Source organism: Hyperoodon ampullatus (assembly GCF_949752795.1).
Source record: "Hyperoodon ampullatus genome assembly, chromosome: 2".
NCBI classification, from domain to species: domain Eukaryota; kingdom Metazoa; phylum Chordata; class Mammalia; order Artiodactyla; family Ziphiidae; genus Hyperoodon; species Hyperoodon ampullatus.
Genome location: NC_136915.1, coordinates 97,226,959 through 97,254,431, shown reverse-complemented (window position 1 = coordinate 97,254,431; position 27,473 = coordinate 97,226,959). Strand labels below are relative to the sequence as shown.

General features: G+C 44.4%; 3 protein-coding genes across 5 annotated transcripts in view; 1 reads left to right on the top strand and 2 right to left on the bottom strand.

Moving 5' to 3' along the window:
* Positions 1 to 9,625, bottom strand: part of ELAPOR1 (endosome-lysosome associated apoptosis and autophagy regulator 1) — a gene marked incomplete at both ends in the record, with an annotated part of 68,806 nt that extends 59,181 nt beyond the window's left edge. For both annotated transcript variants that reach the window (XM_079698159.1, XM_079698160.1), the window contains one exon: positions 9,473 to 9,625. In XM_079698159.1, the coding sequence (XP_079554285.1) occupies positions 9,473 to 9,625 (153 nt within the window). The remainder of the gene's footprint in view (positions 1 to 9,472) is intronic.
* A 1,170-nt stretch (positions 9,626 to 10,795) lies between these two features.
* On the top strand, positions 10,796 to 15,602 carry CFAP276 (cilia and flagella associated protein 276; the record flags this gene model as incomplete). Of its 2 annotated transcripts, XM_079696687.1 has the most annotated exons (5): positions 10,796 to 10,876; positions 13,894 to 14,010; positions 14,543 to 14,658; positions 14,987 to 15,114; positions 15,532 to 15,602. In XM_079696687.1, 5 exons carry the CDS (start codon positions 10,796 to 10,798, stop codon positions 15,600 to 15,602), a joined length of 513 nt encoding a protein of 170 aa, XP_079552813.1. The 2 variants fall into 2 exon arrangements, with proteins under 2 accessions (XP_079552813.1, XP_079552814.1); XM_079696688.1 differs by lacking the exon at positions 13,894 to 14,010.
* Positions 15,603 to 21,140: 5,538 nt separating this feature from the next.
* Positions 21,141 to 24,510, bottom strand: TMEM167B (transmembrane protein 167B). The gene is made up of 3 exons (XM_079697941.1): positions 24,455 to 24,510; positions 22,398 to 22,529; positions 21,141 to 21,625 (listed from the first exon to the last, which is right to left on the bottom strand). The coding sequence occupies exons 1-3, from the start codon at positions 24,462 to 24,464 to the stop codon at positions 21,543 to 21,545; spliced, it is 225 nt and encodes a 74-aa protein (XP_079554067.1). The 5' UTR covers positions 24,465 to 24,510; the 3' UTR covers positions 21,141 to 21,542.
* Positions 24,511 to 27,473: the final 2,963 nt, after the last annotated feature.

Below are 27,473 nucleotides of genomic sequence, written 5' to 3'. Positions count from 1 at the left end.
CCCTTTATCTTTTCTCTTAGTGGCTTACTAGCCACCCTTTTATTGTCATATGTTTCGAGTTGGAGACTGAAGTAATCAATTTCAAGCAGAAAGTTAGCCAATTTCAGTTTCCCTTCTAGTTCAGAAACAGCTTTCCTTTATTGTTTGGCATGGGGTGAGAAGAAGGATGCTCCAGTTAGCATGCAGGCTTATTAAAGTCCATATATTTTTTTGCCTTTTATTTTGTATCATCAGTAAGAATCAGACTTGGACAATCACATTCTGGGCCTATGAAACTCAATTTATTTATTTTGTCACTCAGCATAGTTCTATGGGTCTTTTTTTACATGCCTTTCATGGTACATGACAAATCAAAGAAGAAAAATAGGTGATAACCTCATATTAGGCTTCTCAGACTTCAAGGAATTTGAAAAGTGGAGAGCCTAGGAAGTACAATAAATATATTTTCTTTCAGCAGCTGTCAAGTGCTAACTATAATTATCTGTTCTGTGTTTTATCTGCTATGACATAGAAGGAAAGCTTAAGAAGAAGTGTGACAAATGGCCCAATTTTTATCACTTACCAGAGGGACAGTACAGACTGAGGAAAAGCTATGAGTTTGCCCAACTTCTTTTCAGAAAATTTGGCAGAATTAACATCAGGCCCGGCTGCCCTGCCTGGGACCAGCTGGCAAGCTTGGTAAGGCTGACAGTCTCTCCGGCAGGGCCCTCCAGGTCTTTTTGATTCCTGGGTGAGAGTAAACTCTGACTGCCACCCTCACAGCCAAAGCCTCCCTCCTCCTCCATTGACTGCAGATGGAGAAGACTAATGCTCTTTGAAAATCCATGCTGCTTGGGACGTCCCTGGTGGTCCAGTGGTTAAGACTCTGCCCTCCCAATACAGCGGGCCCGGGTTCGATCCCTGATCAGGGAACTAGATCCCGCACGCCGCAACAAAAAGATACTGCATGCGGCAACTAAAGATCCCGTGTGCCGCAGCGAGGATCTCGCTTGCCATAACTAAGGCCTGGCATAGCCAAATAAATAAATAAATATTAAAAAAGGAAAGAAAAGAAAATCCATGCTACCAACTTGACACACATCAATCAAAATGTTAAACACTTAGACTCTGACCCACTATTTCCATTTTTAAAAATTTGTCTGCAGATAGACTCAAATAAGTATGCATCAGTATGTACTCCTGTAGGAGGATATTCACTGCAGCAATGTTACCATATAAGTGGCTAGAATCAACCTATTCATCAAGTTTCTGTTTCAATAAATCATGGTACACATATATAATGAATCGCAGTAGAGCTATAGTGATGAAAACAATAAAATACAGAATAGGACAAATATTTTGATCTGATTTGTACAGGAAGGGCAAAAGAATACATGGATGTGCTTGTATAGGCAAAAAACATTTCAAGAAGAATATATTTAAGCAAGTGTTGACAGAGGTTAGCCTTTGGGGATTTGCAGGCGGTAGGGAAAATTTGTGCTTTTCAGCTTATACCCTCTGCACAGTTTGGATTGTTAACATGGACAGGCAGGAAATATGGTGGTTAAGAGCTCAGCTGCCTGAGTTCCTGCTCTTTTACCAGCCAAGTTACCCTGGGCAGGCTAATCTCTCTTTGCCTTAGTTTCATCATCTATAAAAATGGGGATTCACTCAGGGCAATTTTTGAGTATCTATCTACTATATGGCAGGCAATGGAAATATAGAAATGAATAAAACATACAAGAATACCTGCCCTCCGCAGTGGTTAAGAATCCGTCTGCCAATGCAGGGTACAAGGATTCGATCCCTGGTCCAGGAATATCCCTGGTCTGGGAAGATCCCACATGTCGCGGAGCAACTAAGCCCGTGTGCCACAACTACTGAAGTCCATGCACCTAGAGCCCATGCTCCGCAACAAAGAGAAGCCACAGCAATGAGAAGCCAGAGCACCGCAACGAAGAGTAGGCCCCGCTCGCCACAACTAAAGCAGCAACGAAGACCCAACGCAGCCAAACATAAATAAATAAATTTTAAAAAAAGAAAAAAAGAATAGTACCAAAAACAAGAATACCTGCCCTCATAGACTTCACAATCTTGTCAAAAGAGATAGACAATTAAAATATACATATATATGTATGTATACGCACACATATGTACATATGTAAAATATATGTCAGATAGTAAAGAGTGTTATGGAGAAAAATAAAACAGGAAAGAGGAGAGGTAATGGTGTGGGGTGGGATATTAATAGGACCTTCCTCATAGAGTAACTGTAGGAACTGAGTTAATGCATGTTGGTCACTTAGAACACTCAATAAATATGAATTATTATTATTGCTATGAGCATATATTACTTTAGCATGTAAAAGTAAATGATAATTTTTAAACAAACCCATGCCCCCAGGAAACTTTGACTAAAATCTCACCTCTTTCTTTAGTAGTTTCTGAAACTTCAAAATGGGGATATACTTTTTCATTTATGAGTATAAAATCATGTGGTCCAGCCACACTGGCCTTTTCGCCATCCCCTAAAACACCAGACTCTTTCCTGTCTGCAAGCTCGTCCGCACATTTTCACCCACCAAACTCCTCCACATCCTCAGCTTGCTTCTTAAACTCACTCCTCAGAGGGTCCTGCTCCAACCTCCCTGATCTAAGTCAGATCTCCTCTCATAATCTCTCAGCCTATCTTTCCCTTTTCTCTCATAGCACTTAACCAAATGCATAGGTCAGCTGGGGTGGTTACTTATGAATATCTACTTTGCTTTTCAAGCCAAAAAAACTCCTTCCCAGTGACCACCTAGGTGGGGAAATGTGAAAGAGAGGAGAGGGGAAGCCAGGCGTAGCGTGGGTGGGCAGAGTTCTCACTCCAGTTTAGGTGGAGGGGGAAGCAGCTGAGAAGGAATTCAGAACAAGAATGATCTGTAGGGACTTTTATATTGTTTGCTATAGAATGAGCAAGCATTTTACTTCTCAGTCACAGTAAGAGCCTCCCAAAACACTCTGAGGTCACTTAGGAGCTCTAGATGGGATCCTCCTTGAAACACACAGGGTCCCTCCACTATGAGCCAAGCAAGAATGAAGGGGGGTGGGTGTGTGTGTGTGTGTGTGTGTGTGTTGTCTAGTGATTTATCAAAGTTTGAAAGGATTGAGAATTGGTTTGTTTTAATTTATTTTTGGCTGTGTTGGGTCTTTGTTGCGGTGCGCGGGTTTCTCATTGTGGTGGCTTCTCTTGTTGCGGAGCATGGGCTCTAGGCATGCGGGCTTCAGTAGTTGTGGCACATGGGCTCAGTAGTTGCGGCTTGCGGGCTCTAGAGCACAGGCTCAGTAGTTGTGGCGCACAGGCTTAGTTGCTCCGCGGCATGTGGGATCTTCCCCGACCAGGGCTCGAACCTGTGTCCCCTGCATTGGCAGGTGGATTCTTAACCACTGCACCACCAGGGAAGCTCAGGATTGATAGTTTGCCAAGGATGTGAGAAAATGTGCAAAGTTGATGGGAAGCAAAATTGATGCAATTTCTCCAAAAGAGGATCTCATAATATGGAACAATATAAGGTATATGTGACTTTTGATCAAGGAATCCCCATTTCTAGAAATATAACTTAAGGAGTTAACTGAATGATCTTACTCTCTCATCCAGCAATTCTATTTCTAGGAATTTATTCCAAGGAAGTAATGACAGATGTGTTGGAAAGAATACACAAAAAGAGGCTCATCTTAGCATTGTTTATAATAGTCAAAAATTAGAAACATATGTTAACATATGTTTCTAACATATATGTTCAATGATGGGGGATTGGTTAAATAAATTTCATCAGTGGAATATTATTTATCTATTACATTAATTTATTAAGGGCCCACAATGTGCCAGATATTATTTTGGGTGTTGGAGACACAGCATGAAATGCAACACAAAAAGCCCTGCCTGTGTGGAGCTTACATGTTAGTGGGAAAAGACAGAAATAAGTAAAATAAATAAAATATAGAGCATGTTAGAAAGCGGTAGGTTCTCTGGAGAAAATAAAACAGAAAATGGGATAGGAAGTGGGAAGACATTTCAACAAAAACTTGAAGGGGATTAAGAAATAAGCTGCATATTCTGGGAAAGAGGCTTCCAAGCAGAGAAAACAGCAATTGCCAAGACCCTGAGGGGGCAGGTTACCCCACAGGTCTGAGAAAAAGTGAGGTGGCTTGTGTGACTGGAGAGGAGGAGGTGAAGATTGTACATACAGCCTTGTAGGCCAGTGTAAGGAGTTGGTTTCTACTTTGAGACAGGAAGCCTTTGGAAGGTTTTGAGTAGAGGAGGGGCAACATCGGTCTTATTTTCAGTAAGTTTACTCTGGCTGAGCACTAGACAATATGTGGGCAAGGTGGAAGCAAAGAAACCAGTTGGGAAGTTTTTGCAATCTTCTGGATGAGAGGTGATAGTGGCTTTGAGAAGGGTGTTTAGCAGTGGAGGTGTAAGAAGCAATCAAATTCTGGATACATTTTGAATGTAGAGCTAACAAGAGTTTCTGATGAGTTGGATATAGCGAGTAAGAGAGGGAGGTCAGGATTTGGGGCCTAAGCAAGTGGAAGGATGGGGTTGCCATTATCTGAGATGAGGAAGATTCTGGGAAGCACATTGTTGATGGAGATGGAGAAATCAAATGTTTTGGACATGGGAAATCTGAGCTTCCAATCAAATTTGTACATAGAGAAGTCATGTATGCAGCTATGTGTACAAGTTTGGAGTTCAGGGATGAGATATGGGTTGGAGGTATGAATTTGGGAGTTGTTGATGTCCACATGGTGTTTAAAGCCATGGCGCTGCATGAGCTCACCAAAGGAATGAAAATAGAAGACGATGGATAGAAAGAGAGAGAGAGAGATATGATAAGTAGATAGATAGGTAGGTAGGTAGGTAGGTAGATAGATAGATAGATAGATAGATAATAGATGTTCCTGAAGAACTGCCAGATTTAGAACTCAGGGACATGAGGGGAAAAAAATCAATCAAGGGGACAAAGAAGGGGACACCAGGGGCATAAAAAAATAAACCACCCATTAGAGAGTTGGTGTCCTGAAAACCAAGAGAAGAAAGTGTTCCTAGTTGGTGAGAGTGATCACTGCTCTACCAATCGCTGGTGGATGAAGTATAATTGAGACTGAGAAATCACCATTGATTGAGCAATAGCAGTTTTGGTAGAGTTGTGGGGATGAAAGTCGGCTTGGAGTGGATTCAAAAGAGAAGGGAAAGGGTGGATGTAGAGACAGTGATCATAGACGTTACAGGAATTCAAAGGATTTTGCTACAAAGGGGAGCAGTAAAATAAGGTGGCAGCTGGAGGGGGAAGTGACACTCAAGAGAAGTTGTTGAGTTGGAGTTTTTTTCCTATTTTTAAGATAGAAATAATAGCATGTTTGAAGATGGATAGGAATGATTCAGTAGATGGGAAAAATGGGTGACTCCAGAGAGAGGGAAGACTTGCTGACCTACATTAAGAAGGTGAGAAGGGGGACTTCCCTGGTGGCCCAGTGGGTAAGACTCCACACTCCCAATGTAGGGGGCCCAGGTTCAATCCCTGATCAGGGAACTAGATCCCACATGTTGCAAATAAAACGAAACAAAACAAAACAACAACAAAAAAAACAGATCCCGCATGCCACAACTAAGATCCAGTGCAGCCAAATAAATAAATATTTTTTAAAAAAGAAGAAGAAGGTGAGAAGGGATGGGTCCAGTGTGGATGGTCAAAGCCAAAGGGGTGGCATTAGGGATTAGTCAGGATAGGTAGTTCATCCGGTTCCTCATTAAAATGGTGTTATGCAAGGCCATCTAATGACTTAGAATGATGTTCCATTACGTTTTCTAAAAGCAGATCATAAAACAGCAAGAAGCATATTTACTGAGCACTTACTCTATGCCCTGCATTTTGCAAAGCACTTTAAGCATTATCTTGCCTAATTCTCCCAATGATCCACCTGACTCCTTCAATCAGTTGCCAAATCCTCTAACTTCTACCTTCAGCATGTTTTTCATATCCACGCCTTTCTATTTATCCCACTGCCACCATCCCAGTGCAGTCCCTTTGTTAACCTCCTCCTTGACCTCTGTAAGATCTTTTGAACTGGTCTTCTTGCCCCCATCTCTCTGCTCTCACCTTTTGGCCTATCTCAACCTTATTTACTTTATATTCGTGCTAATCCACTACCTCTGCTAAGAATCCTTCAGAGATTCTCCACTTAGTTTCCCACTTTCCAATCTTGATTTCTATGGTACCCCACACCTACTCCACATTTCAGCCACGTGGTCTACTTGCAATTCTCAGGATCTTTTCCTTGGTCTCCTCTCTCTCTCTAGAAATCATACTCCCTCTATCTCTGCCAGTTGAAATTCTGCTGATTATTCCAGAAGCAGGTCAAGTGTCAACTGTTCAAATATGTTTTCTTCTTTTCCTATCAGCCTCTATATTGCAATTCCCGAATTGCTTACCACATGTTAACATTATGTCATCATTTGTACGTCATTATTTGTGGACTTATTTTTTCTGCCTACCAATATTTCTGAAGCCCCTCTGACATGTCAAGGATATATACTAGGCATTTCACATGTGTTATCCAATTTAATTTAATCCTCACAATAGCCTTGTGAGATAGGTGTTACCACCCCATTTTACAGATCAGGAATCTGAAGCTGTCAGAAGTTAATTAACTTGCTCAAAGTAGCATCCTTACTAAGTGGCAGAGTCATCATTCATTCACCAAATTTTATTCTAATCCATGTCTGCCAGATTCCTAAGCCCTCTGGGCTTTTCAACATAGATTGGGATGTCCCTTTGGGGGCAATTAGCACTGAAGCCTCAGGGTAATACCGATCTGGGAAAGGCAGTTTTCTCTTCCTCTCTCATTTGATTTAGATTCATTGTGCTATAGAAAATGCTCCTTTGGCTCTCAGTCGGCACTTAGCCTGGGCTAGCACAGGAGTAAAGAAATGATTCATGAAGACAAACACCACACAGGATGTTTAGTTCCACTGGTGACCCTGATTATTGTAAAACTGTGAAAGGAACGCCAAGCCCCAGCACAAGTTTAGCAATCTAGAACTCCCAGCTCTCTGCCTCCTCAGTTTAGGCTTTACCCTAAACCTCTTTGTTCCCTGATTCGATCCAGACGGATGCCTCAGATTTCAGAAACAAGGCAGGAACAGCATTGTTGTCATTAGGGTCAGCCTTGGCCGATAAGACTCCCTGCCATTAATACCCAGCAAAGACTCACAAGAAATTCACATGAAGAGTAAGAACAGGGAAGGGTTAGTCTACCCTGAATTGTTTTTTTCACCATTTAGGATTGGAAGCCCCTAAAACTTATTGGGTCAATTCATACTGCAAAACAAAGAATATTATAATAATGGGTTTATTCTCTCCCTTGTTGTTTTGGAGTCGAGGGTGTTCAGCAGCCACTGTTTGCTCAAGAAGAGTGTAAACAGGACTTGCTGACGCCCGTGGCCAACATAGATGACTCTTAAGCCACTTTCACTCTGGCATGGGGTATGGATCTAATGGTAAAGAAGCTGAATGGGAAAGAGAGTTAGGTAACTCTAATTTGTGTTTTATTTGTATTTTCTCTTTCAGTCCTCAAAGCAATCTTTTTTGAGGTAGGTGTTATTGAAATACCAATTCTACAGATCCAAAAACTGGGTGGTAAGTAACAGGCAGGGACTGGAACCCTGGTATGTTGAGTTCCACAGCTTTCCACTGCCCTCAGCTTATGCTCTGTGGCAAGGCCTTTTGCTTAGGCAAATGCCAATCATTTAAAAAGGACTAAAGGCAAAATTTCTACACAAGTTAGAGCTCTCAAGTATCAATATTCTTCCCTTCCTCCCAAGCAAGATGATACAAAGTGTTTTATTTCTTAAACGTCTCATATTTTCCATAGTGGACAAAGATCTCAACAAGAAGTGGTAGTTGAACTGTAAGATTGTTACTTTCCACACAGGGGACTCCCATGTTGGATTCTTAGGCAAGTGAGTTTGCTTGATGGAGCTCACTTGGTTGGTTAGACCACAGGCCACCAAGGCCAGTAAACAACACTCACTGACAAAATCATCCTGTTCCCAGCCATCTTTAAAACAGGTCATAAAGTGGCTGGGTGAAAATGTGGATGGCCCAGGGCAGGACACTGCTGGGACTGATACAAGTTATAAAAATTTCCACTGACTGGGGTCACTTGTTCATATTCATGAATGAAGTGAAGTATCTTTATTCACACAAAAATTCTCTTCTCTCTTCCCACCCCCCTCACTTCTTCATGATCTGTTTTGTTATAGATGGTCTAATGGTTAGAATACCATCATAATAATACATTTCCATATGGGACGGGGTTATGGTTGCTAATCAGTAGTTAACAATGACAACTTATAAATAATATTTCAACCTCTCAAAACGTTAGCCAAGTATGACATTTCAGATTAATTGTACAGGGCTAGACTCTTAATGTATTACAAAGTCTTGCACATTTCACGTAGATAACAACTTTTATTTGCCTTCCGCCATGAAGTTCTTGTAAATATGTTGCTGCTGCCTCTGCCATATGGTTTTTAAAAAGTTACTCAGAACACAACCAATTATTGTTATTTCAATACCATAGAAACTACTGAGCTTTGTTACTCCTTTTTTTTGTATCCCTCCAAAAGAATGTTCAAAGGCATTTTTGGTTGGAAGACATTCACTACTTATTCTCTGAATTATGTTGGCAACGTTTTAGAAACACCTTGAAAAAGACTTACAACATATGTCAGCAAAAGTCCAGAAAAGGAAAGTAGAGATTGGCTGAAAGTGAGACACTACAGAACTCAAAGTCTGGCCAAAGGTGGGTCATGCACTTTCAGGTACACTAAAGAAAGCACACCGGGGGAGGCAAACTATAAACAGGATCCACATTTAGCAGCCCACAAGGTAACTGGATGTTTAATACCATGGGAAGAGAGGTGATGGGATCCTTCAGTCCCCCTTGCAGACCTCCCATTTTCATACTTTCTTGAAGCCATGATAAAATCACAAGGATTTCCACTTCGATCTATTATTTTCCTTTGGCCTTCCTAACTCCTTTCTTACCCCACTTCTCCCTTTTCCCACTTTCTATTTTGCCCCTCTGTACATAATCTTTTGTTTTCAACCACTTTTAAGGTAATTTCATCCCAGCTGGGAAACAACCCATGTCTTCTCCTTCCTTCATTCCCAAGTCCAGGGACTTAGGTCCCTCCTGAGGTCCTTGGAGCTGGGACCTTTCCCCTGAGCTCAGCAGCCCAAGCTGTGAGGCTGATCTGTTTCGTGAGTCCTCCAGTGGGCTGGCTTCTCTATGACGCCAGTCTACTCCTCTTCCTCCCCACCCCCCATCCCCAAAGAAACCTAAACTCCGTGGCCTCTGAAACTGTCTGTGCGTGGGTCCCAAGATCCCCGCCGGGATCCAAGATTTTTCTGACCTAAGTGGGGTCGGGTCGGGAGGAGAGTACCTCTTTGCAGGCGTGAAGCTCCGGTCCCGCTCCCTGAGTCACCTGGAAGGTGGTCCCAACCCAGAGCAGCAGCCGCAGAAGCCGGAGTGTGCGCGACTCAGTTCTTCCCCTGCGCCTGGCAGAGGGATGGAGGCTGTGCCCAGGCTCAGCCATAGTGTTGTTCTGAGCGAGCGGCAGCAGCGGTTCAGGTGCTGCGGCGGCAGCTACTGCTGGAAGAAGGCGGAAAAAAAGGGGAGGGAGATTCACAGGGGGGAGGATGCAAGGGGCTGGGCTCGCTTCAGTCACCTCCCTGCGGCTACGCCTAGGCCGCCCATCCTTCCTCCTCCCTCCTTCCTCTTCTCCTCCTCCTACCCCCGGTGTCGCCTTGGCAACCGCCTCCTCGTTCCCTCCGTGCGGGTGGGGAAGGGACCACTCGCTCCTCTGCCGCTCACCTGCCGGTCGCCATGGCAGCCGCTGCCACTGGCGCGCGCGGCGTGGGAATGCGAGTGCCCAGGGTCTGCAACCGTCCCAACAGGCGCGCACAGGGCTCGTGTAAAGAACGCGGTGGAAACAACCTCCAAGCCATCGCCACCAAATTCATTATTTCGTAGCCATCGGCTACTTATGAGCACCTCTAATTTTGCAGACGTGGCGTTCTATATATACTTATTAAGCACCTCCTATGTGTGAAGCGATAGAAAAATGATTGAGGTGCCGTCTCTTCTCCAGAGCTTATAGCCTGGAAGAGTGGCCCCGGTACGTGTCACCTACTGTAACAGCCTCTTCTGGAGATCTTACTTCCACCCAGCCAAATCCACCTGTGCCTTTACAACCGGCGCTATGCGAAGCCCTGAGACTCGTTTAAGCAAGGAGAGTTTGCCTTAGCCGGCAATTTTCCAAGCACGACACCTGGGCTCTTCTGTCTCTTGACATTCCCATTCTCTCATCGCTTTGAGAAATCCCTTGGTTAGATGCCAGGAGGAAGGACATTTCTGGCCCACCTTTTAGGAATTCTTTCTTTAACTGAAGTCTTTTGCAGAAGACCTGTTCGGCGTTTTTCACCGAAGTCTCACCGAGTGCAAATCCAGGGCTCCCCGGTACACTGAGCGGCGCTTTCCCTCTGCGTTCCCAGGAGCTTCTTCCCGAGGGGCCTCCCGCGTTGGACCGCCAGGTGGCGCCCTTCTCGGAGGGAATTCGCCTCAGTCATAGACGGCGGGGTAGTTGCCTAGCAACTGAAATTGGGCGTGCCAAACAATTGGGAGCCCGGCTCCTCCGCGTGCAAGATTGTGTGCGGCTGCGCGGGCCTCTCATCACTCTTAAGAGTGTCTCGCTCGGCATTTTACCATGCCTCTCACCCGAGACCCTTTCCAGAATCCTACGTTGGATAACGATGATTCCTACTTTGGAAAACTGCGGGCTTCCGAGGTACTGAGGTTTCTTGCACAGATTCCCGGTAGGGTCGACCGCACTCTTCTTTCTGTCGGCGCGACAGGAAGAGATGGTAACTTAAAGGTCTCTGGTGAGGACACTGAGTCAGGTACCGGAGAAGTCTGTTTTCTGCCTTCCTCCATGTCCCCATATTCAGGTCTGCCAACATTTCACAGGTGCTTTTGAGCAGAGGCAAGTGGAGTTCTAGTCCAGAGGAACAAGAGGTACTCACAGCCCTAAGCAATGATTGCTATAATGGGGCTTACCCAGGCCCAGGTTCCACTTTTCTCGTAGAAGTATTTGAGATGTTTGAAGTGGTGAAAAATAAGGTGAACTAAATGGTAATTGTGGCTTAATAACAAAATCAAAGCACTCCCTTTTGTTTATTCAACATTTATTATTTACTGTATGCTGGGCACTCTGCTAAAAACTGAGGATGTATAGACACATTAGCTCCTGTTCTCAGGGAAATCTAGTATAAAAGCCAGACTGACAACAGCAACAGCAAAAGTGCTTGCACAACACGTGTGTTGTGACAGTTATATGTGGTGTGTCATGGGACACAGGAGCTTAAAGGAAAGCCTCCCAGAGCAGGTGAGTTTTGACATCCAAATATGAGTCAGCTGGACCAGGGGAGGGAGGAGGTGGAATGTAAGTTAGGAGGAAGGAAACAGGAACCAGACATCCAAAGCAAAGGGAGCAGCAGGTGCACATACATGGAGAGGAGGATGAGGGTGGCCTCTTTGGGACCAAAGAGTCCAAAGTGGCTGAAGCATTGGTGTGAAATGGAGGAGTGGAGAGGGTGGAAGCTGGAGAGGTGACCCTCCTGGGCTGGGTGTGTGTTTACAGAATGCTAGTGAGCTAGGTTTTCATCCTGGGGAATCATCTCAGGACTGTAAGCACTGGAGTGGCATACTAGATGGGTGTTATAGAAAGCACAAGTGGCAGTGGATTGGACAGGATGTTAGTGCGACAAGAGGGATCAGCTACAAGGCTGGTGCAGCGATCTCCAGGAGGAGTAATGGATGTAGAGCAGTGATGCAGAGGATGGCGGTAAGATGCAAAGGGCAGGACTGATGGGACTTTGTGGCTGACTGGATATGGGCTCAAGAGAGTGGATGAGCCAGGGAGAGCTCCCAGGTTTCTGAGGGCTTACTTGATACCATTTACTGAATGAGACATCCAGGGAAAGCAGGTTTGGGGAGAAAAATGTTGAGATCAGTTATGTAGCTGTTGTTTTCGTGGTGCCTGTGGGACATTTCCATAGAGATGAAGAGTAGGCAACCTGGTTGAGAGCTGTGGGTTGAAGATGTCTGGAAGCCACAATATTCATCTGGTGGTTGAAGCTATAGGAGAGAATGAGCTCATCCAGTGAATGTGAGAGTCAGAAAGGCAGAGACAAACCCCCTGGAGAATACCACTAAGGGACAGAGAGAGAAAGCAGAGCTGAGAAGGAAGCTAAGAAGTAATAGCCAGAGGCAGGAGGAGAACCAGGAGGATCTGGACCCACATACGATGGAGAGAACATTTCGTGGAATCAGAGTCATGGTGCAGAAACCGCAGAGGTCAGTAAGGTCAGGACTGGAAAGGATCCACCTGACCTAGCCACAAAGGTCGGTGGTCACCAGCAAGAGTAATTTCAGTGGGTGCTTGAGGCAGAGGCCAGACTGCAGTGGGCAGAAGAGGGAATGGGAACGGGGAGGAAGTGGAGGTGGCAAGTGTTGACTCTTTAAGAAGTCTGGCTCGGTAGGGAAGGTCATGGAGTGCTAGCTAGACAGTGACAAAGGAATGAGGAGAAGCTGGGTACAGGGGATGGCAGGATAGCACAGGGCCCTAAAGCACCAGGAAGGGCTGGGTTCAGGGAAGGGTGATTCTTGAATAAAAGGGACTTCCCTTTCTCTGAGATGGAAGGAAAATGCATGTGAAGATGGCACTCACGCTTGACAGCCTTGACTTTCTCAGTGAAAGACCATCTCAGCCTTCTGCTTATAGAGATGAGGCTTATTCAGCCTTCGAGGAATGGGAAGAGAGCTGCCTGTGCTTGCATCATATGTATTTGTAATTTTCCCATTTCCTTTTTCATCTTTCTTTGTGACAGTATAGTGCCTGGTTCACACCATTCAATTAATGCCTAACTGAGCTGAGTCACACAGCACTGTGTTATATACAGGGGAGGAGGAGAGTTCCTACATCGGATAGGTTGAATGAGATTTCTACTAGGTTGTAGTTGTACTCACTGGAATTCAGTCATTGATTCAATCAATATTTCATTTTAGAACACCATGTATTAGGTCGCTGTGCTAGGCACTGGGGATACGGTGGTGAACAGTATGGCATTTTATATGTAATGAAGAAATCAGCTGTGTGCTTTTCATATTCGTACTTGTGGGGTTTTAATTAGAGGACTGAACATCCAATGAACTTTTTGACATTCCTGCAGACACAATGACCCTTCCCTGCTTACTGAAAATTTCTCACCTGCCTAGACATTGCTCTCTCCTGATTCTCTTGTCTCAGACTGCTCCCACCGCCACCCCCATTATAATATTGTGCAGTCCTCATGAACCGCCTCTTCCTTGTTGGCCAGACGCCTTTTTGCAGGCTTCAACCACCACTTCAGGGGGATGACCCCCAGATCTCTACTACTTGTTCTGAGCTCTCCTCCAAAAACTGCACACTTCCAGTTTCCTACCTGTTAATTGCATTAGGATATCTTCTCTCTTCTTCAAGCTCAGGACTTCTAAACCTGAGCTCATCTTGCCTCTCTGCTCCCCACCCTTCACCTCCTGTCCCACTTCACCCCTTTCCCTGTATTCCTGGCCCATTTCTGTCAGTTCTGAGATTGAAAACTTAGGAGGATCAGAAGCCTGGGAGTCTTGCCCCATTTCGTTCTTCTCTTTTAGATGTCTGCGATTCAATTAAAATGGGATGGGATAAGGGGATGGATGTCACTGAAGTTATCACATCAGCAAGGCCTCCGGTAACCAGGGGTGGGTGTGGTTTCTCTTTTGCAGAAACTGCCATATAAGAACCCAACTCACCTTGCTCAGAAACAGGAACCCTGGTGTCGACTCAGCTCAACTCCCACAATCACGTCCATGAGGCAGGATGTTTATTTTTTTGATCCTGAGGTACCTAGCATTGAAATGCTATTTCTCCTTATATCCACTTAGGACTAATTAATATCCTATTTTGAAAGGTTGTCTGTCCCTGACTACCTTAGCATCTTTATCTTGTCCCCAATCCAAGATCCTACCAAATCTAAAACCAAATACCAACTTATCAACTTCCTCTGGGAAGTCAGAAGGCTTGGGTTTTGCTGCAGTTGATTATCTGGAGCAAATCATCCTCTCACCAGACTTCTCATTATAACCATGAATGAGGTAAGGCCCATTAAGCTCAAGTCAAGGACAATATAGTGGTTCTCATGTCTCCAGGAGAGCTCCGCACTCCTTAGACCTAACCATGAGACAATTCTATTATGGACAAGAGTTAAGAAGTCATCATGTATAGTAATTTGGTATGTAGGGAGTTGGTGGATCGCAGGCCCAAAAGGGGTTCACTCTGCTCTGGGGGAAGAGTAGAGTCCAACAGAACCCGACTAGAGCAGGTGCAAATGTGGCAAGTTAACCCTGGGGGTGGCGGGGTTGGCTTCCTCCGTAGATACCGAAGGATGATCTGGATTTCCGATTAGCAGCCTTGTACAACCACCACACAGGGACGTTCAAGAGCAAAAGTGAGACACTGATACACCAGGAGACCATTCAGGATGCCCATGGGTAAGTGGTGGAGGCGGAGCCTCTCCCTGAGGACAATGCCAATCAAGTAAAGTGTCACCTGGGAAATAACAATCAATAGGTTCTTGTTTCTATAGATTTCTGTATTTTTTACTTCTGTAATACAAGTTCTGTTTTTTTATTTTCTAAAATAAACAGAGATCTTCCAAGATTGTGCCCATCTGTAGCACAAAATCTTTGGTTAATTCCAGAGGGTAAAAAGGGCCTTCGGCTGCTTTATTTTTAAGGTTGCATGCAACTCTTTCCCTCCTTACCTTTCTTCTCCTGATTGATTTCACTCTCCCATGTTCTTCCCCACATCGTCTTCTAGAATCAAGATCCAATTCCCTGGAGAATTTTTATCCCCTCCCCAGCCACCCGCCATCACTTCCCGAGCTAACATCAGACACTGGATCAACCCTAAGAAGGAGTCTATTCACAGCATCCAGGGATCCATAGGTAAGGGTCAGAAGACCGAGGGGTGGGAGGCAGATGGGTGGTGCAAGAGTTTTTCTAAATGGTCACAGGAATCAGGGAGTTGAGGTGATTGGCTATTAGGGAACATCAGGGATAACTGAGAGTCTGGCACATATCAGACTAAAACCAGGGGACATGCTGACTGTAGAGCTAGGAAATGAATTCAGTTTTTCAGAGCCACTACCTCAGCCTTACGTCTAGGGGACAAAAATTTTCAGCAAAGGGCAGAAACTGGGGAGCGAAAGACCTATAGCTACCTCCCATCAGTCCTCTATATGCCAGTTTCCTCAGCTGTTAGAACCTTCTCCATTGTCCCCATAAATGTATGGGCGACAAGTTCCCAGAAAAGGCAAAGGATCTGAAATTCACAGCCCACTCCCTCTTCTCTTTTCTCCACAGTGTCTCCTCACACTGCAGCCAGCAATGGAGGGTATTCCCGAAAGAATGATGGTGGCTTCTTCTCCACCTAAGTGTTGACAAGCCCCTGGACTAATTAATCATAGTGGAACATCCTGCCGCCCACCTCCATTAAATAGATTTGTGTAAGATGAAGCCTGGAGTTATCTGTTACCCATGGACTACCAGTTGCCACATGACTACTCTTAAAATATGGAAGTTTCTCAGCTTCTAGAAACTAGTCCTGTTCAGCATATTTGCAACTCGGAAAGTCATCTTGCTGAAAAGATACGGATTTAGGACAGACCAGCACTGTTTTTGGCAGGAGACAGGTATTCAAGTTTTGTGAACTGGAGTCATTCCAACCATACCCATTCAACATTTCTTGCAAACTTTTATGTGTCAGGTACTGAGCTAAGTGTTGGGAAAGCAAGAATGGACATAGTCCATTCTCTTGAGCTTACAAACACTAATTTTAGTAGCTCTTTGTGGCATTAACACTTATGCTGAGGTCATGCTTAGATTTCAGACCTTCTGGATTTAGTCATCTGCTGAGCTCTACTTTTCCATGAGGGCTCCATCTCCCTGGCTCCTTGCCATTGTTCATTCTCTTAACTCTGCTACTCTCTCCTTGCCTGGGAGTCAATTCTCTTTTTTCTTTGCCTTGATTTGTGCTGTGATATGTAGCCCCCTATTCTTGGAAACAGCTTTCAACAATCTGATCCTAGGGTCTGAAGGTACCTAAAAACTGATACAGTAATGTGGTTTCTAAAATTACAAGCCACTCACAGGAGCCTGCTGTTAAAATGAGCAAGAAATGGCAGACCTTTTAGAATATTGTACACTAAGTTCCCATTTCTAAGGTTGGACAGCATATGCATTGTTCAATCAATCAGATATGAAAGGGCTTCTTCCTGGTACTCAGGTGCAGGGTCAATACCACCAAACTATTACAGCCCCTCTTCCACCGAGATACTCCAAACTGTTCATAGTGTTTGCGGCCAAGTGGCAATATTTTCAGTTCTCTTTATTTAGAATAGCTGAAAGTGGCAGAGGGGTTGACTCTCTGAGATAATCACCTCATGTGGGTTGATACTGAACATCAAAAAATGTATCACTGTGATCCATGCGTGGAGGCTTTAAATAATAGAGATTCCTAGACACCCCCCCCCCCCCCCCCGCTAATCCTAATTCAGTAAATCCGGTGCGGGTCCCTGGAATCTGAATTCTTATAAGGTCTCCAAGTAATCTTACGGATATGTACACGTATACAGAAATGCATATATACATATATCCCTTCGCGGCAGGCGCTGTATAGTGCCTTTAGACCGGGGGCACCAGTGTTGGTACCATACAAAAGAGTCATCATGACAAGTCGTGTCTAAAGAAAAAAAGGGAGGCGGCTACAAAAGAAAACTGCAGCGGGGAACAAGGCCTCCATATCCTTTCAGCTCCCACTCCCGCGGGCGGGGCGACGGCTCATTCAACCTCCGTCCGCCAGCGCCCGGGGCCCGCAGCCGACCGTTGACACGTTAGCCTCAACGCCACGGGCAGCCGTGCCCTGGGCCCGGGCTCAGATCAGAATCGCCTCGATAATCAGTGGCCCAGGACAAGCCCAGCCTCGTCTATCTGATCAATTCATCACTTCTGAGCGCCGGGCCTCGTAGGACCAGCTCCGGGACCTCCGGGACCGCGGCGTTGCCACCGCCCAAGGGGCCTCGCTGCACAGCGCCCCGAAGAAGGGGCTTCGCAGGAGGAGAGCTTTTCATTTCGGGTTGGTCCGGCGGGGCTGGAGTCACAACCCGATCAAATAAGATCAAGGTGTAGGCCGGGGGAGGGGCACGGGGGCAGGCGCATGCACTCGCCTTGCACGCACTACGCGCGCACTCACACATTCGCGCGTCCACTCACACATTCGCGCGTCCACTCACACACTCAGCCCGTAGGCGCCTTCCACACACCTCGCCACAGTTCTAACCAGCCTCACCCCACGCCGCTCTCCCTCCGGTAAAAGGACGGAAGTGCGCAAGCTTCTTTAAAGCCCTCCGCCCCTCCTCCGCCCCGGAGGGTTCTGGGAGGAACAACCAAGCACAGGCCCTCACCGAGTGCGCACTTTCCCGCCCCCACGTGGCTCGGAGGGGAACCAAGGGCCCAGGTAAAGGCGGGACAAATTCCCACAATACTGAATCGTGATTGTCTTTGGATCTCTGTGCAGCTACACATTTATATCCATATCTGTAGTTTTTTTTTTGATCCAAGTTCTGGATATAAGATGATTCAATCTCAGGAGACCTCTAGGTGAATGATTTCTTTCCCAGGGAGAAGGCAAATTCTGGTCATTACCAACATCAGCTTCCCTAGGAGCTCCTTCTCCCATGGGAGAAGGCAAACATCATTTTACCAAAGGGAAAGGTGAGAATAGATTACTTAAGTCCAAGGACTAGGTAGTTAGAATATAGTAACTATATATACTACTAATATACTACCTAATATACACTAGGTAGTAGCATAATAAGGTAGGAAGACATATCCCTGTCCCCACAGAGCCCTCTTGCTACCCAGAACTTGCTGTGGCAGTCATATTGCTGAATCTTCATTTACTTTCATATCCGCTAAAATAAATCTTTCAAGAATGAGTGTAAGAAAAAAAAAAGGAATAATTATGTAAGTTAGAATTAGCTCCTTTCACATCACAAAGCACAATTTGAATGTCTCAGTTCCTTCTTTCTCCTTTTTCAAGAAATACATATGTGAGGGGGGAAGACACATCAGAATTTTGTTAAGTTATCATTTGTACTTGTGCCAGTCCCACCATGTACTTGGAATAAACAAATTGGGGAAAACTGTCCATTGTATGCACCAGAAGCCCAAGGATTTTCTAGGTATGTGGCTAGGTAACCTGATAACCTCATTTCACTGAAGAAGTTTATGGCTTGTAATGGCAGTTGATACTTTTATTTTTTTATTTTTTTTTAAATTTTATTTATTTATTTATGGCTGTGTTGGGTCTTCATTTCTGTGCGAGGGCTTTCTCTAGTTGCGGCAAGTGGGGGCCACTCCTCATCGCGGTGCGCGGGCCTCTCACTATCGAATCCTCTCTTGTTGCAGAGCACAGGCTCCAGACGCGCAGGCTCAGTAATTGTGGCTCACGGGGCCAGCTGCTCCGCGGCATGTGGGATCTTCCCAGACCAGGGCTCGAACCCGTGTCCCCTGCATTGGCAGGCAGATTCTCAACCACTGCGCCACCAGGGAAGCCCGATACTTTCATTTTAATAGCAGTAGTAGGTAAAATGTATTGGAGAATGTTATCTACATTGTTTAATACACCTCAAAATGTATATATATATATATATATATATATATATATATATAAAATTAGTTCCCTCAAAGGAGAAAGCTATATACCCTCATAGATTCTGAACTATATCATACATATATCATACATTCAGTGACCATCACAAGGGGTTAACAGGATTGATGATATTCACTAATATAAACTAAAAAGGTATACTATGGGCAGAACCCAGGGGAATATTGAACAAAGTTCAATAATTCAGCATGCATGTGACAAAATGGACAAAAACAGTAGGGAAAGAAACTTCATTTTCAAGGATTTGTGCAGACAATGATGAATAAAAAGTCTTATTTCAACTATAAAAAGCTGACTTCATTCCACCCTGGCATACAGGGTTTATGGTGACGCCAGTTTGAATCTGAGGCAATACTGCTATCCCCCTTCTTCCACCCCTAAGACTCCCTTAGAGGAACAACTTCCTACAATTTTCAGTCAAAAATATATGACACATCAACCAAAGTAATGAATTAAACAAGTTTCTGCTTATCTAAAGTCAAGAAATGAAATAAGCTGTATTTGTTTCTTGCTGTAAATTACCTTCACTCTGTGTACTTTTTGGTACATTCTGGTACGAAAACATCTCAGAATATAACAGTTCAAGAGCTTAGGTCAAGATGACCCACCCAGGAGGCTGTAAAAATTGATCTGAACTGTGAAATGGGACTAGTTTAAAATATGAAGAAGCTCTAAACACCAAGCTTAGAGATATTAGCCCTATTAGGAAACAAAAGTCATTAAAGCTACAAAATAACAAGTGCAAAACATGCTGAACCTGTATTTCCAGAGAGTGACATTCCCGTTGGCCAACAGGTTCCAAACTCACACCCAAAAGGTGTAACTCTTCTTTCTGTTCCACTAGCTTTCCTTTCTCTTGTGTGAAAGATCCTCAGAAATGACAATGAAAAATATATGAATCATTGAAATTTACCCTGTGGACCAATTCCTGAAGAGATAACAGCCATAACTCTGAGATGATTAGACATGTAGTGTTTACGTGATGACTTTCTATACTTCTAGGAACCATCAAAGCACTAAACTGAATGTTTCAGAACCTAAACTTCCTAGCAGCTTTTGTTCTTTTGGAATAAGACAAAAGACAATTTACTGCCACACTGGGGTCAACCACAGCCAACTTGTCCACAGTCAAGTTTTACTTTAGCGAACAATTCCAATGGTAGACCTATGTCTCTGCTTGCTCTTTACAATAATTTAATTTTAGACCAACTCTTTTTTTTTTAATAGAGAAGTTCTAGGCTTCATAAATGCAACAGTTGATCCTTTTGCAGATAAAAGGGGGAGGGAATGGAGAAGTCTTCCCTTCAAATATAGAGTCATCTAAAATGATTTGCTCACGAGTTCCTATATTCCATGGAAAAGCCCATCAATCTCAATTGCAAACCTCTGCTTTCCTTTACTTTAGAAAACACTCTCATTTTATTCATGGATTCTATGAACTGTCCAAACATGCCTATGAATGCCATCAACTTCTCTCATTCAAATTTCCCATGTTCTTATAATTTCCAAGAGACAGCTAAAGAATACTACAACATGAAGAAAATTAAAAGTGGGCCAAGAAACACAAGTAATCGACTGAAAATTGCCATAATAACCCAGATTTAAACAAAGAATAAGTTTGTATGTTGGTTAACATGACAGAACTTCCATCTAACATCACAATAAATTCTAGATGACTTTACTAGTATATGAATTAATATACTAGATTTATTTATTTCTTCTACCCCAACTGCAAATTATTTCTTAAGTAGTTTCTCTTTCCCCTAGTGGTGGCATTTAAAACTGAGTAACAGTATTTAGCACTCAGCAATTTAGAAAATATTTAAAAAGCTTTAGGAAAATAGCAACAGTTTCAATATACCATTTGAGACGGTGAAGTTTCCTTTTGGGAATACTGGTGAATAGAACATTGTTTCTTGTCTAAGTTACTCCTTTCTGGTCTCATCACAGACAATTTCCAAGTCTTATGTAGGCCCAGATTCTCTTGGCAAAACTCTCTGGCTACCAGCACACAGCACAGCTATTTCGTCTGTTCTCTTTTTGCAATGAGGATCATGCCTCTCTCTTATGTTCCCAGACGGGTATATGAAAGATCAATTTCCAAAGCCAAAAAATTCCTTGGCATTGTTTAACTCCTGTTTCCCACCCAGCCTCCCCACCCCAGCCTCCCAGCCCCCTGCAATTTGCCAAATCCAAATCAAACACTAAAAAAAAAAAGTCAAGTCTTGAAAATTATCTCTCCTTCCAAGAAGTTTGAATACAGTTTATATCCTCCCCTAATGAGCCTCAGTGTGAAAAGTTCCTGATGAGGGGCTGAAGAACAAAATAGGTGACAGATTTTTAAGCAGGAGGTATGTAATCGTATCACTGAGGGGTGGAATTTATCTGGACGTTATATGCTCTCTGCTGAGGACTGATTTACACACAGGTCAAAGGAAGCTGGCTTTCTGTAGTCCCCTGAAGCATAAATAATGTTTGTAACCACGAGGAGTTTTCCCCATATAAGGTAGGAGCAGATGCTGTGGTGTCATCCTGGGGACTTTGATGATTTTAGCTGAACTCTCCTACACTGGGCCCAGGCTCCTGACAGGTTCTTCACCTTCGTCCCCTTGGTTGGCAGTTGATGAAATGGATGCTTTGGAATTCATTTTATAAACAGGACGTAGAAGGCCATTACAATGCAGGCGATTGCTACAGCAGCATGCAGCCTAGTTCCAATCACAGCAGCTAGCAGGAAAAAATAAAACGAGAAAAGAAATCAAACCCTGCCCTTCATATAAGTCCTCACTTTCAAGATTTGAAATCTCTAGTCACAGATGAAGAGACCTATCAAGGGTCTCAAGAACCCACCCAGGAATGTATTTAAATACTATCCTTAAGCCCTAGGTTCTAGATGAATATACTGTTAGTTTATATTTTGCCTTATTTTGAAAAAAGATCTAGGTAAGTAGGATTCCAGATGAAGATGCCCAAAATAAAAAGCATCTGAGGGCTTCCCTGGTGGTGCAGTGGTTGAGAGTCCGCCTGCCGATGCAGGGGATGAGGGTTCGTGCCCCAGTCCGGGAGGATCCCACATGCCGCGAAGCGGCTGGGCCCGTGAGCGGCCGCTGAGCCTGCGTGTCCGGAGCCTGTGCTCCGCAATGGGAGAGGCCACAACAGTGAGAGGCCCGCGCACCACAAAAAAGAAAAAAAAAAAAAAAAAAAAGCATCTGAGTTAATAATATCAATACTTAAAAGAGACTCCAATATATTCTTTCCAGAAATTCAGAAAAAAACTTTTCACTGGGAAAATATTCCTTCCAACAAATCTAGTCCAGTCTAAAATTGTTTAATTTATATAGTTTTACTCCATGGAGAATACAAAAGTTACCTTGGAGCTAAAATAAACAATTATGTAAAAGTTGAACCACATACAATTCCAGCCTATCCCACCCCCACCTTGCAGCACCTCACTGTCCAGAGATGGCAATCTCCTCTCCCTGAACAGATATGATCTTACCTTTGTAAAACACACCCCAAACTCCCTTCTTCTCTGAGAGCAGCCAGCTTTTGAGACGAGGTACTTTCTTGAAGTAGGCACAGGTGCAAACAAAGAGCAAACCAAACACCAGAATCCCATCCAAGGAGTACACTGTTACAGAAAGAGAAGAAAACCTTTGGTGCTAATCCAGCTTGGGACAGGTGATCTCCCTGGAGAACAGAGTGTGATAAAATATCAAGATGATAACCTCAACTGCAGTGCCAGCCCTGACAAGAGGAAGCCAAGGTCCTGGGACTAACAAGGTTACCTTTCTGTTCCCCAAATCACTTGTAGACAACCCCCTTACAAAGATTTCACTGCCCCCTTCCCTCTCCTTTCAAGAAGTATAAATTCTGAGAAGAGTGCATCACTTTATGTGGAATCAGCCTACCAGGAATGGCCAGTGTTGGCAATAGGTTGAGAGAGGCATAAGAATCCTTTGAGCCTGAGCTGAGAGAATGAAACATGTTCTTCCTATAAATCACTCATGTGATAAAGGAGAGGTAGATATTTGGCCAAGTCTCTCAGATCTGCATCTGTTGGTGAAGAATATGTTAAGGCAAAAGTAAAGCTTAATGGAAATTCCAAGAGTTAGAATCCATATGACTACAATTTTCCTATGCTTATCTTACACTTCACGCATGATACTCTACTTACAAACCAAATTTCTGCCTGAGTTAACAGATTCTTGAAAACAAACAAGCAAAAAAAGATCTGAGGCTTCGACAAGGTGGAACAATTGTGGGGAAAAAAGCTTTGAACAATTAGTTCTATTTCTTACATTTGTAAACCAAGCTATATCTTGTAAGTGCGAAGAATCACCTAAGTGGAAAAAAAAATCAGACCACAAAAGCGGAAAGGGTGACTAAAACTTATTTATTAATTACTATGTGTCCAACTGCTCTCTTATTTCTCAGTTCAGATTATTTCTTCCTCCGGGTGATGTCCCTTCTTGTACTGTGCCTACTAACCTCAGACCTCTGACTGCCCAGGAAGCTCCAAAAGGATATTTTACACAACTAGCATCTGCCAGTTCTGGGCCACTCCATCTCCCTCTCTCCCTCCAGTAAAACTATCTCACAACTAGATGTCACACAGGAAAGGGTCCAGTAAATTAATACATACACCAGGTTTTATGATGAACAATACATGCTAGTCTTTTCTCCCGTAAGTTTTTGCAAAGCCAAAAGTCACAAGGAGATGAAATTTGAAACTTTAGTACCAGGCTTATAGAGAAGGTACTTTTGAGAAATGCTGTCCTATGCCCTTCAAATCATACTGCCTAAGAGGTCTTGTCATCTTTTTTCCTGTAAGATCGACTCTAAAGACCACAAAGTCATCGTTTCCTGCCCTTCCCTGGAATTCAGAAATCATGTCTATAAAGTGTTTGAAGAGATCTGGAAAATTAGGATAAACAGGGTGGCAACTGCCACATCATCTTTAGAAGAGGCAGTGTGTAAATCCAACCCCTGCAACACTAGCCACGGTCTCCAGATGGGATCGCCCAGGCAAGACTTTAGAATCAAATACGAGAAAGCTTCCCGACATTTTAACAAAACAAGGAGAACATTTTTTTTAGGGTCTACATTCACCTCCGCCCCCCCCCCAGAAGTATGGGGTTTTAAATCCTGTGTGGTTTATCGGTCATCCCAACGAGCCTACTATCCAAAAGTTTGAGAACACAGAGGGCTGTGAGGAGGATCCTCTTTTTCCTGGTGCTAAAGCAAGAGTTCAACCAGGACTGGCCTCGCGGAGTGGCTTGTAAGGGTCAGAACGAACTTCTAGGAAGGGAGAAGGGCACAGTGTGGGAACCAAGAACGACGGGTGTGGGCACAAGAGGCACTGGGGGTTCTAGATGGGCACGGAACGGGGGAACCCCCGGAGAAGTATAGGGGACAGGAGTTGGGGCACCGAGAGGCCAAAGGGGGACTGGGCTGGGAGGGGGCGGGGAGAACGGCCACGTCAGTCCCGGCTCCGCCCGCCAGGTTTCCACTCGTACTGCACTCCCATCCTCGGCTCTGGGCATTAGTTCTCACCGTTCGTCATGACGGCTGGGCCCGGGCCTGGAGTTGGGGTCCGGGGGTCAGCGGTGATAACGGCGAAGGCGGGGGAACCCAGCTCCCGCTTGACACTTCCCGATCCGGGCCGCGGCGACGGGCAGGCGCCGTAGTACGCAGGTGCAAGGGCAGAGAGGCGAGCGCAGAAAGCAATCAGGCGTGGCTAGCAGATTGCCGAGCTAGGGACCTGCGTGGGTGGAGCTCGCGTGAGTAGGTGTGTGTAAGAAGAAAGCTAAGAGAGCTATCCGGGAGGCTTCCTACATGGCCATGGTAACCAATCTCTTCTGGTGCCCCTGCAGAGTTAGTGTTGGGGTGTGACCTGACCTGCTCGAGTTGTTGTGTTTGAAAAGGTAAAGGCTTGCAGTTTTTTTTTTCAAATAAATTTATTTTATTTATTTATGGCTGGTTGGGTCTTCGTTGCTGTGCACGGGCTTTCTCTAGTTGTGGTGAATGGGGGCTACTCTTCGCTGCAGTGCGTGGGCTTCTCATTGCGGTGGCTTCTCTTGCTGTGGAGCACAGGTTCTAGGCACACGGGCTTCAGTAGTTGTGGCACACAGGCTCAGTAGTTGTGGAGCACGGGCTTAGTTGCTCCGCGGCATGTGGGATCTTCCCGGACCAGAGCTCGAACCCATGTCCTCTGCATTGGCAGGCGGATTCTTAACCACTGCACCACCAGGGAAGTCCAAGGCTTGCAGATTTGCACTTTGTTTTCCGCTATGGCGGCTGCTCTGTTTGTGTGTGTGCATTTGGTGTGTCTGTAAGGAGCAGCCCACCTGCAACAGAGGCCTCCGTCTCAAGCTTCCACGTAAGAGAACCCGGACAATAGGGGTCTAGAGGCCGTCCCTGCGGCCTCCGGAATTGCAGCGGATCTTTCTTACTCCTTATGGAAATCTGGATAGTGAGGCTGTGTCTGCACTTTCAAATGAAATTAGGAACATTGTAACAAAAACAAGTCGCGAATTTCATATGCTAAAGCTACACGTTGTCGGGAAACGCTTAGGTAATTGCCTATTTGTATGAATTTTTCTTTAAACTATCAGGATAGTCTCGATTGTCTCCTGTATTTAGTTAAAGTGGGGTCACCTCGGCCACTTTAACCAGGAAACGGCGATATCGGGACAGCCCTTCTCACAACACTTTCACAACCTGACGATACCTTCAGTTTAATGGTGGCGCAAGATGGAGGAGACAAAGCCGCAGATCGCATTTTGTATATTGAAATTCTTAATTGCACACAGCTTGACCTGCTTTATTAGAGTCCGGTCTAAAGTGCAACTGAGTCGTCCGATGCTGAAACTGTAAAGTTACTAGTCCGCAGTTGTTGTCAGGTCCTAAAGGGACCCTCTGCCCCTCTTGCTATAGTGCCATCTGCTGGCTGCGGCCTGCTTGGTTACGCAGAAGAAAAGCTACCAAAGCCTCCTAGGAGCTGGAGTAGAAAGACAAGCCAAAAAAAGTCTGATGCAGGACAGACTCCTTGTGAAAATGTGCTTAAATGCAGAAACAAACAAAAAACAGGGAAGACATACAGGACAAAATAAGACAAAGCAAATAAATGTGTGCAAATACATACACAGGTGAATCCCCCTGCCCAAAAGAACTGCTAAGGACTACTCAAAAACAAAATGAGACAATAAAAAATCCCTAATTGTCTTGGCCCTTGAACTTTTCATCAATAGTTATCTAAAACAGTATCAGTACTAGTATCATCACTGGCAACTGTTAGTTACCTGCACCAAAGCTGGATAAAAGCCCCAAGCTACTCTAACCAGGTCCTAAACAAATTCATGTTCCCTAATTTAGACTGAATCACGTAGCTCATCTTCATCTAAAAAAATTCTCCTTTCTTACATACTATGGAACTGTGCTATCCTCCCTGACCCGCATTTCGTTGTTCTCTTTACCCAGGTTCTTTTTCCACGTAAACATAGACGTTCCTAAGATACCCTCACCCTCTTTTTCTCATTATTAACCCTTACTTGGTGACCTATTATGTCCCATGGCTTCAACTACCACCTCTACGAAGAGTTTTGTTTTGGTTTTGTTTTTGGCGAAGTGGCCGAGCCCTCCGCAGTGAAAGGGTGGAGTCCTAACCACTGGACCGCCAGGGAATTCCCCGTGCAGAAGTCTTAAGTTGATGTCCTACCCAAGCTCCAGTCCTACATTTCTAGCAGATGTTCTTCTGACATCTGAAATGTTTAAAACCAAACTCACCCACTTCTGATTTCCGTTTCTATGGTTAATATTCCTTTTCCCCTAATCACTGAATTTAGAATTTGTAAATTATCTTCGAATCGATTAACTCCTTTTTTCCAAAATGTTGTTCCAATTGCCCCCTTTTCATTGCTACATCCATCACTTTATTAATTTTACCATTTCAGTCTTCAAGCATCAATAAAATCCTCACAACAGTGAAAACTTCTTTTTTTAAAAACTGAATTATGCCTCAATTTATTCATTTTTTAATTTCTTCTATTTTTTGGTGGCATTGGGTATTCGTTGCTGCGTGGGGGCTTTTCTCTCTAGTTGCAGTGAGGGGGGTGGCTACTCTTTGTTGCAGTACGTGGCCTTCTCATTGCGGTGGCTTCTCGTTGCAGAGCACGGGCTCTAGAGCGCAGGCTCAGTAGTTGTGGCTCGCGGGCTTAGTTGCTCTGCAGCATGTGGTATTTTCCCAGACCAGGGACTGAACTGGTGTCCCCTGCATTGGCAAGTGGATTCTTAACCACGGTGCCACCGGGGAAGTCCAGTGAAAACTTACTTTTCTATAACATTTTTACTTTTTAAAGTGAACACACCTTGTCATAATATCTTATTTAATCCTTACAACTGCCTTATCACCCCTATTTTAGAGGTAATCTAAGGTTTAGGGTAAGGACTAACCAGTATCAGACTGGAACAATAATTCTGGTCTTCTGAACTCAGAACTAGAACATTTTGCTCCAGACCACAACTGCTGTTTCCTTTAACAGCAGCCACTGCCTGCTGAACATATGTCTAACTC